Below are 11,086 nucleotides of genomic sequence, written 5' to 3'. Positions count from 1 at the left end.
CACACCTCCATCAGAGCTCAATCGACGGCTCCTGGTCTTCACCTTCACCTCCAATCACCATTAATCGGCACCTTGGCTAAAAATAAAGGCAAGCAGAGTCCAAAACAAAAACAGGGGAAAATAAACATAGCGAGGAAAAGAGGGGAAGAAGAGGTACATCTGGCAGAAATTTAAAGGATGAATCGTTTTCAGTACCTAAATCCAAAATTAAATTAAGAATCAGTCCCTTGTCAGAAAAAAATTTGTTTGCACTCCCTGGGCCCACATTATTTTACTCGGATAAAATTAAATACAAAACATTGAAAATATGGTACAAATACAAGTTATTTGAGCACTAATTGTTCAAGATCGAATACAAAAAATACAATTTTGAGTATAAAATCTAAACACCTTTATTAACGTGAACTTGTAACATGTGTTTGAGTACTCAAAAATCATATATTTGTACCAAATCTAACACATTGGGTACTCAAAAATCACATATGCATACCATATTTTCAATGTTTTGTACCGATTTTCATCCAAATAAGATAAATGTATTATTAATATCAATATTTTTTAGTACTCAAAAATCATATATTTATATTAGATCTAACACATTTGATACTCAAATATCATGTATTTGTACCATAATTTTCATGTTTTGTACTGAATTTTATCCGAAACAAAACATGTGGGCCCAGGGAGTTTAAACAAAGTTTTTTTCTGACAGGGACTGATCATTAATTTTTGTTTAGATTTGGGGACTGAATTATAATTAACCGAAATTTAAAATACGTATAAATAGCAATAAATGCGTAAAAGATGAGTAAAGATTACATTCATACCTGCCATCTCTGGAAAATTGTGCAAGGATGCAAAATCCTACACAGTAGGGATTAAAGAGCCTATTTATAAATAAAGGCAAAAACCCTAGTAGCGGATTTTTTTGCTTAAATAAGTTAGCAAAATTTCAACCTATCCAGAGCAACATATGGATAATGCGAGTGAAATATGTTGTTAAAAAAATGTACATAATTCTTGGGTAATTGATTATAGTACTCTCAATCATCATCAATAAAATTGTAGTTGCTCGAGAGTAGGTGGGCCTATAATGGATATAAGTATATTTTTAATATATGTAAAATATATAAATAAATTAAGTGTGTTAATTTGCAAGAATCGCATTTTTAAAGTATTAATTCTTAATTTTGGAGTCCTGAAGGACAAATTTGCATTTTTAGACCTTAGCAGGGTTAATTGCCAATTTATGGAGCATTGGAGGCTTAATGTGTAATTTAACTTAATTATGTCTGTAAATATCAGTCAATCTCTCCATTTCAAGTAAGTGACTCTTTAGTTTACAAAAGCTCTCTGCTCTCCTGTTTTCTGTGGAAGTGATCGCTGACTTGAGCGTCGGAGCCCGGCTCCTCTAACGTGTGTTCGTGAATCAGGTGACAGCCCAAAAAGAGATCGTACGACTTTTTCAGGTGTCCGAAGGAGTAGGAGATTAGGAGATCGTTCGCCCTCTTCAGGTGACCGAGAAAGCAAGAGATTAGGAGAACGTACGACTTTTCAATTACGATTATTCGCCCACATCAGTGGGTATAATTTATGTTTTAGAAAAATGAGAATAAAAATGATCAATTGCTATTTCAGTAACCTCGTGGAGTCATACGTTTGTCGTCAAATACTCGACATGAGCTTTTGGTTGTTCTTTGGAGTTAGAACCGTGTGTTAACGAACATGCAACTCCTGCTAGGGATGATAATGGGTCGGGTTTAATTGTTAAACCCGCTACGGACGGGGCAGGTTCAAACCCGATCAAACGAGTTTTGAGGCGGGGCGGGTCCAAGTATATAAAATAATAATATACTATATAAAATAATAATATACTATATATATATATATAATATACTATATAATTATATATATATATACAGTATGTAGTATATATATTTAAAATATCCTTTCAAAAAAAATATATATTTAAAATATATATATATAAGGTAATACACTATATATATATATATATATATATATATATATATACATTTCATATAAAATAAATAAAAATATATAAATGCATGTAAATAGATTTATATATTATAAATAATAATTTAAATTTTTTTAAAAATATAATAGTAACGGGTTCAGGTCCAAACCCAGGTCGGACCCGTCGGGTTTTGAGGCGGGGCGGGTCCGAATCCAGGTCCTATTTTCCTTGGCGGGGTGAGTCTCGGATTTGGCAAAACCCGCCCCGAACCCGTCCGTTGTCATCCTTAAATCCTGCCGACGAATAACCCCACTAAGTAAAACTCGTAGTTTTCTTTCTAAATAAATTGAATATGTTACACTAATTTTTCTCGATATTTTCAAAAATGTTGAACACAAATTATGAATTAAATCTAGATTTTTCAGCAATTAATCAAATACAAATTTTTTTATTTTTTTTTTAAAAAAATGAACAACTACACAAACACCACATTTTAATGATTTTTCATGCATGGACAAATATTGTTCTCCAACAATCCCCTTCCAAGTGCCATTCTTTGCCATCAACGAGAATAAAAACGCAACAACTTAGCTCTGACATCAAATTAAGGATCAAACGTTTCACCAAAACTAATTTTTCTTTGTAATTTGTCTAAAACATAGGTTTTTTTTCTTCACCAACACCAATACATTTTAATTTTTTTTTTTGAGGAGTTAATTACTTTTGACTAAAATTGAATTTCGGAAAGTTAACTCCTCACACCTGTGTAGCTAACTATTTGAAATGGAAAAAACAACCTAAGGAGAGAAATCTCCTATCAATAGTTTCTTTCTTAGTCGACTTCCATGTCAGAAATTGCTTCACTCAAGATCTTTTCCAGTTCTTTCACTCTTTGTCTTGTTAATTTTATGCAATCCTGCAAATAAGCAAAATATCACAGTGCGTCCCACAAAAATAAAAAAGTTAAAAAGACAAAGGTGAAATGTACTTTGATGGCTGATTCATTCGCGAGCCCTGGACCACCCGGTTTATTAAGAGACACGAGCTGAAATGATGAATCCAGTACCACGGTTAGATATGTTTCCATGATGGACTCTTCCTCAGACGTCGGATCAGCCAGAATGTAGTTCTTGTGAATTATGCAGGTCAACGAAAATATCGAAGTACTCAGGCGCAGTTTTCGCTTCTCTTTGTTGATAGGCTCTTTTTCCTTCCTTGATCCAGCATTTTCCTCCGAGACAACAACTATTCTCCCGTTATCATTGAGAGCGACCGCAGGAATTTGCACTGCAAAGAATTGAGGGTGTTGACTCTCCAATTTGTACGATGACCAGCATCCAAGCAGAGTAAAAATCCAGATGTAATGTAGAATAGAGGTAACATACAATGGCTCGGCGTTTATCGTATACAATTTCATTCAACTTATTCATAAATATTGATCCAGTGGAAACGCCTTTCTGGGGTTAGGAGAATCAAGCGTAGATATAAAGTTGACAGCAAGTAAAATATGGGCCTTGTTTCACGATATTTGAAACTGAGAAGTGTCCAGGTTATGAGAGGAACGAGGAAGAACAAGAGGCGAAGCAAAACTAAAATAACATCATATCGATATAGACATTATTGTGAATAGAAAAATGGAGAGCGGACATACAATGTGAGAGAGCCGCCACTGCAGAAAGTAGAGCAGCATCAAAAAGAGCACCATCTGCATCCAAGCAGTATACATCCTGCAAAAGGCATTCTCTGTAGGGTGAAATAAGAAAATGAGAGTCAACTTAGAATGAAGGCTAAGATCCTTTTCCGCTTGTGTGTAACAGAAAAAGCCATATTGAAATACATTACCAGGTAGGCCATCCAAGCAGCTTTACCTTTGACCAAACATAATTCTTTCAAATCAATCATGCCAGAACTGCATCAATTGCAAGTATTAAGTGAACTTAGAAAGCTATTTAACCGAATATGATCCATTCTTTACATTAAACAGAAAGGACAAAAGTAGGTAATGTTTGGAATTGCTTCTAAAAAAAGTGCTTTTGAGCTTTTCTTTCATAGTGCTTCCTAAAAGCAATCTCAAACACTTCCTAAGTATTACAAATTTACAACCATTAGATCCGCCCTCTCTGCACGTGAATTTTCTCAAGTAACAAATTGCAATAATCAATTCTGAAGTTATAAGATACAGAGAACATAAAAAGGATGCATCTCTAACCAATGGATTTCCCAACTATAGTATTCTTAATTGGGCATGTAACAAACTCAACCTTCCGGAACTGCTGAACACTAGCTACTAGAGTATCAAAAAACTAAGATTTATCAGGGGGCAAATGCTAGCCAAGGCAGAGGAGCCAGTTGTTTTGCTTGCTTGCCCTTTCCCTTCAAATTTCAGTGAACCGCACGACAAACTTCTAGCAGAGGAGATTTGCAAAATATCAGCTACTCCATGGCGCCTCTTCACAATAAGAATTCACGAGAAAAAATGCTGAACATATATCTTGCTTTTTATTAAGTTCATTAGTGGTCTTACCCGAAGAGGCATTCGTCATTTTGGTGAATTGATGCAGTATATAAATATTCAATGTAAGATGTCTTATAAATGAAAGTAATAATATCTTCCTGAAAGCCATCGGAACCAAGAGAGTGTCATATATATCTTGCCTCAAAATGTTGTCAGATAATTGTTTTGATAACATTGGAGCTAACTCTGCAGGCCTGCCAGGACGAACCAGAGGAGAACAAATTGGAGGCATATGATAATCAATCGCTGGATAAAAAAAATAAATTATTAATAAACTGCATCTAAAGAAACACAAGGGAGAGAGATGTTTTATCGACTGTGCAAACAAATTTCAACCTATGCATCCCTCGTCTGGTGAATCCATGCTCGGTGTCATGACCTCCAACTTAATGGCAGCCAACATGGTCTATGAATGATAAGAAACTTTAAATCAGATTGTGCAAGGGATACAAAAGATTGTGAAAAGAACAGAAGTCCACCCTTCATGATATTTCAGGGCATAATGATAATTGATCTAAAAAGGAAATAAAGTAAATGAGCTAGCAGAACACAAGATTATCATTCAGTTGACCCAAAACAGCAAATCTATCATTCAGATATTACTCTCAAAATTTACTTCAGGCTTTTCCAAATTGTTTTGTAAAAAACTTCTCTTGGAATTGAAGATGTGATCTGCTTGATATCAAGATTCCAGAATCCAGAATTATTTTGGGAGGTTCCATTCTTCAGACACCATATATACTCCTAGGATTTCAATTTTGCTGCGTTATGCAATACTCCAGTATTTCACAAAAAAATGGCACTGTATTAGAATTGTTTCTTCCAACTTTTACAAAGATGTGACATAATACATATTGTATCTCATTTCCTTTCCTTGAAAGTTTTCCAATTGTTCCAGCATTCAAACTCAGAATTAAAGTCTGTAATTGCTAATTCCTTTTATTTGAGCATCAACACTTAAGAAATCAATAAAATATTAGACACTCAGATCAATTATACTACATCATGACACAACTTATTTATGAGAGAGAAATCAACAATAGATTAAAAGAAAAACTTACAGTGCAACCTATCTTCACCATAGCTGATCCATCCGCAGAGGCAGCAGCTCCTAGATTTTGAACGTTTGACTTGAGCATGGCTCGACTTTTTGACAAAGGGAGGCAACAAAATCAAACAAAAAAGGAACCTTGAATTCACTAACCAAGCACAACTGTCGTGTCTCTAGCTCTTCCAAGAGGCCGTCCATCAGATCTTATAGACTCGAGAAGGTGGCGCTCATGGAAACGTAGAGGAAAGAGGCGTCTAAAAGCATCAAGCTCCATCGCGGATGACAAATCATGTACCCCATCTGTTGCATTCATTTCGAAGCAGTTTATCCTGGCAAAAAAATTGCACATACACCAACAAAAACATTATTTCCTTCATTCACCACAGAGAAACCATCTTCTAATCGCTAAAGAGAAATTTATAACTTAAAAGTTTCAATTATATTCAACAAAATCAGAACTTAATCATTCATTGAATCACTCTCAGATATTCATCATTGCCGTTGCAGATTCTTAATTAAGAACGTGCCACAATAATTTTCAGAAGAGGCAAAGGTGCGTTGGGAAAAAAGAAACAACTCCTAGTATGAAAGTCGACTTCCTAAAAATTCTAGAATGTGTTTGTGAAAGATCTTATCTTGCCACAGCCACCTCGATTGTAAGATGAGTCAAATTTCTTAGAAGGTCTAAAACTCATATTCACTCGTTCAATATTTCATATAACAGGTTTATCCAAAATTCTTGTTCAAGAACAATAGGAGGTTAATTTCTTTAAAATTGTTGAAACCAACTTATTTCTTAGATCAAATTTAAGTTTTCTATTCCCCAATATGTTTTAGTTTTTACTTCTTATTATATAGCAACATGACCTTGCTCCTTTATTCTAGTCCCAGCGTAATAATTTGTACCATATCGATTTGTCATTACGGTCTTCCAAAGTAAAATTGCTCATTATATTTGATTCTAAATTGCTTACATGCTTTTATAAATGAGAATAAACGGAATACGGTAGTGCCATACTAAATGAGATTCAGTAGCAATTCAGTAATTCAAACCACGAGCATGAAACATGAATGCAGTGCCTACTGACTAGAAATTCATCAAATTCTTTTATCAGTACGTTTACACACTACCATCCATGAGCTCGGAAAACACAGGCGCCGCCGATCATTCATTGTCTTGTTTATAAAATCAGTTTTACGGCTTCCAACAAATAGAGCATAGAATCACTCAATAAACATGATAAAAAGTATATAAAAAAACAAGAGAGAGAGAGAGAGAGAGCTAAACCCGAGAACGTGCTTGGCGTAATCTGCTCCACTTCTTCACGTTAACGGCGGCGAATAGTCGATTGCTTGGGTTAACGAAACCACAGAGAGAGCAAGTGGCCGCCGCAATGGACCGCGTAGCACCGCCGAGAGGATGAAGAGAGGGAAAAAGGGTCAAGTAAATTCCAGTGGACTTGGGCTAGGTATAAGAAAAGAAACTGGCCGCCAGGTAAGCGGTTCCATTCTCTTGTTAATATTTTTGCAAATAATTCGGTTGTAAGAAAATTCGTTGATTTGTAATTTATTATTGTGTTAATACAGAATTTATATGTACGAAATATAGGTAGTGTTTGTAATCTCTAAAAATAAAAAATTACGAAAATTCACTTAACAATTGACAGCGCTATCTATTCTCCCTACGACGCTCCATGTCATCGTGGTCACCGTAGCGTTCCATGCTGCCATGACTGCTAGCACCTCCTTCGCGATCAACCATCTCTACAAAATTCACTAGAGATTAAAAACAAATCACAATTCTAAATCCCAAAAATCCTATGTATGATTTGATACCATAATTGTAGTGATCCTTTCATGAATTACCTACTAATTAAAACTTAAGCATTCAATTAACTTAAATAAAACCAAATCACATAATAAACAGCGAAAAATAAAACCATAGTTATACAACCCCATCGAATGACCAAAATAAGAATAAATTTTATACAACCAAATCGAATAACAGTGTAAAAATATTCAAGGTTACCAAGTAAAACCCTCAAGGATCAACTCCTGCTGGCTCCATGTCCACTCCTTCTTGGACCGTCCAATCTGAGATTTGCCCAATTGAATTGGGTGTCCAAGACAAACAAACCGAGGACGTGAGCGATAACAACACTCAATACGAAAGCATAAGCATACAAGACTATGACATGCATGAATGCAAAATGTACAGTATACCAGGTACTGGGTATATAGAAATATTGCTTAGACAAATAACGTCAAGGTATGTAGCACGATGCGCCGTTGCATCAGGAGATGGTTTTCCATACTAATATAAACCATGGATATCATGTTGATCTGACCACCATCGGCCAACAGGGTCCAACCATCCACAAATACAAGAGGGATGAGCATCCTCTCAACAGGCTATCTCAAAAGATAATCAGGCCCAACATGATTATGCAAATGCCGCATAATATAGCATGCATCATATCACAGATAATAATGCAACATGTACACATGCAACACATAGTAATGCATACTCAACAGGATATCTCGGATAGTATTTTCGTACCTCTATAATGCAGATCCTATAGTACTGGGTATAGATCCAAGTATACAATCCAAGTTATACCTTATCACTAAACATCATCTAAAAATCTTAACTAAACTAATAAATACTCCCAAAAACTAATAGGAATATCAGACTATACATGTGTCCGTAGTTAGCCCGTTGATTTCAAACACTCTCCACTAGCGCACTGCTCCGCTATGACTCCAGTAGCTCCCTGCTAGCGCCCAAAACTCAGGAATATGTCTAGAACTCCTGGAAACCACTTAAATGCTCTAGAACACTCGAAATTAGCGAGTAAGAAGTGAGCCTCGTGATCCCTATATATAGACAACGATCAGACGGACCGATCACACTTCGGACGATCCGAACTCGGCACTTTGAATAAACCGATCTAGATTCTAACCTTCCGAACTCTGCTTGTCTGCCATGTATCCATCCAGATGTCCTTCGAACAATCCGATCATACATCGGACCTTTGGATCACTAACATCCTTGCCGACAAAAGCACCATGTCTCCTTCCTAACAGTTTGGATGGTCTGAACTTCTTTCGGATGTTCTGAATTCTTATCGGACACATCACCTGACCTTCCAAACCACTTCAGTGTCTCCAAACATGGTTTGGTCCTTCTGAACCGTTCAATCCTTCCAATGTCTAGTTCGGTGGATCTAATCCTCATAATTTCCTTAATTATAATTTATCTACTAATTACCCAGATTGAAAATCAGGCTACTACAAAGGTCAAGAGGATGATCGCATGTATCTTTGTTTTATGTGACATACCTGCTTTTGTATTGATAGATACTGGTTCATCGCATTAGTTTATTTCTCCCAGCTTTGTTAAGAAATATCAGTTGTCGTATGTACCTTTAGACGTCTTGTTACTTGTGTCTACTCTGATGGTCTGGAGGTTTTGGCTAAGCATATAGTTGTAGGTTGTTCCCTAGAGTTCGAGGGTAACCTGTTGACCGCCAACTTGATGATTTTGGCGATAGAGGACTTTGACTGTATTGTTGAGATAGACCTGTTGACTTCGTTCTGAGCCACAGTGGATTGTTATCAGAGGATGGTATAGTTTCGTCCAATTAGCGGCGACAATTGGTTTATCTATGGAGAAGGAGCGTGACCCCAATGTCAGTGGTATCTGCTCTGAAAGCCTCTCGTGCGGGGAAGGTTATTTCATTTATGTCATCGATACATCTATAGAGGGTGTTGGTATTCAGAGTATCCTAGTAGTCAGAGATTTTCCTGATGTGTTTCCTGATGATATTCCAAGGATGCCTCCAGTAAGAGAAGTTGAGGTCGGGATTCATCTCATGCCGAGGATAGCTCCTATTTTCTACGCACCCTATCATTTTGCTCCATCAGAGATGAGGAAATTGCAGCAGCAGTTGCAAGATTTCTTGAGAAAGGATACATTCACCCGAGTGTTTAACCTCGGGGAGTGCCAATATTGTTTGTTAAGAATAAAGATGGTTCTATGTGTCTCTGTATAGATTACAGACAGTTGAACCGGATGAAGATGAAGAATAAGTATCTTTTGCCTCGTATCGATGATTTATTTGATCAGCTGCAAAGGTCTTATGTTTATTTTAAGATTGATATGAGATCAGGATATCACCAGTTGCGAATGTGCAACAAAGATGTTACGAAGACAGCATTTCGTACCAGGTATGGTCACTATGAGTTTTGGTGATGTCTTTTGGTTTGACGAGCGCACCTATAGTCTTCATGGATTTAATGAATCGAGTCTTTAGTAAGTATCAACATAAGTTTGTTGTGGTATTCATCGACAATATCTTGATCTATTCTCATATTGTTGATGAGTATGCGCAGCATATGAGAATAGTACTGCAGACTCTACGAGAAGAGAGGTTGTATGTCAAGCTGAGTAAGTTCGAATTCTAGATCGATCAAGTGGTATTTCTTGGTAATGTAAATTCCAGTGAAGGCATTCTATTGATCTGAATAAGAAAAATGCAATTCTGAATTGGTCGCGTTCGATGACAGCCTCAGAGATCTGTAGTTTCTTGGGATTGGCAGGATACTATCGATGGTTTATTGAGAATTTCTCATGAATAGCTCGACCATTGACTTAGTTGACGAGGAAAGACGTTCCTTTTCATTGGTCAGCAGAGTGTGAGGAGAGGTTTCTCTAGTTACAACATCGATTGACGACAGCACTGATGCTTGCCTTACCGTCAAGATTGGGTGGTTATATGGTCTTTACTGATGCGTCTTTATAAGGTCTGGGTTGCCTGTTGACGCATAATGAACATGTGATTGTGTATGCTTCCCAAAAGTTAAAACCGCGCGAAGAGAATTACCCAGTGCATGATCTAGAGCTCGCAGCCATTATCTTTGCACTAAAGATTTGGCGACATTATCTGTATGGCGAGAGATTTGAGATCATCATTGACCACAAGAGCATGTAATACCTCTTCACACAGGCTGGGTTGAATATGAGATAGCACTGTTGGATGGACCTGTTAAATGACTACGATTGTGATATTAAATATCATCCAGGTTCTACAAATTTGACAGCTGATGTTTTGAGTCAGAAGGTGAGAGTGAGTTCTTTGTGTACGAGTGCTATTTCTAGTATTGTACAAGAGTATTGTTCTTTGGGATTCACCTTTCAACATAAGAAAGCTGCGACGTCGCGAATGTCTCATTCATATCATGATATGCAAATAATGTAATACATATGCGGAAAAATTCTTTTAATTATTTGCAACATAAATAGGAACTCAAAATTCACATGTAATCGTAATTAAAATTCAAAAACATCGATATAAAATCGTGACCAAATGTTTAACCCTCTCAAAAATTTAAAAATGCAATTCATGACATACTAAGTGCGGTCCCCGGACGACATTCCATGCATCAACCTCTCCCTTCCTCGATCACAGAGGGAGGAAATTTTGCATCTAAAGACATAAAGGCAGAACTGCAACGCAACAATTCAAAACAGGTTGCATTTTTT

The 11,086-nt window shown here is 36.6% G+C and overlaps 1 protein-coding gene across 1 annotated transcript; it reads right to left on the bottom strand.

Annotated features, from left to right (window-relative positions):
• Positions 1-2,555: 2,555 nt before the first annotated feature.
• LOC140881261 (uncharacterized) lies at positions 2,556-7,041 on the bottom strand. Its single transcript, XM_073286428.1, has 9 exons — positions 6,830-7,041; positions 5,695-5,870; positions 5,552-5,601; positions 4,827-4,896; positions 4,631-4,736; positions 3,818-3,884; positions 3,627-3,702; positions 2,964-3,262; positions 2,556-2,891 (listed from the first exon to the last, which is right to left on the bottom strand). The coding sequence occupies exons 2-9, from the start codon at positions 5,852-5,854 to the stop codon at positions 2,808-2,810; spliced, it is 912 nt and encodes a 303-aa protein (XP_073142529.1). The 5' UTR covers positions 5,855-5,870; positions 6,830-7,041; the 3' UTR covers positions 2,556-2,807.
• Positions 7,042-11,086: the final 4,045 nt, after the last annotated feature.

Source organism: Henckelia pumila, chromosome 2 (assembly GCF_033568475.1).
Source record: "Henckelia pumila isolate YLH828 chromosome 2, ASM3356847v2, whole genome shotgun sequence".
Taxonomy (NCBI): domain Eukaryota; kingdom Viridiplantae; phylum Streptophyta; class Magnoliopsida; order Lamiales; family Gesneriaceae; genus Henckelia; species Henckelia pumila.
This window is presented reverse-complemented; position numbering and strand designations above follow the sequence as displayed.

Excerpts from the sequence above, each read along its gene's own strand:
- LOC140881261 (XM_073286428.1), bottom strand. The coding sequence starts at position 5,854 with ATGAATGCAACAGATGGGGTACATGATTTGTCATCCGCGATGGAGCTT. Across the intron at positions 4,897-5,551 it reads TGGTGAAGATAGGTTGCACT|ACCATGTTGGCTGCCATTAA; the intron begins GTAAGTTTTTCT and ends TATCATTCATAG. Across the intron at positions 2,892-2,963 it reads CGAATGAATCAGCCATCAAA|GATTGCATAAAATTAACAAG; the intron begins GTACATTTCACC and ends GCTTATTTGCAG.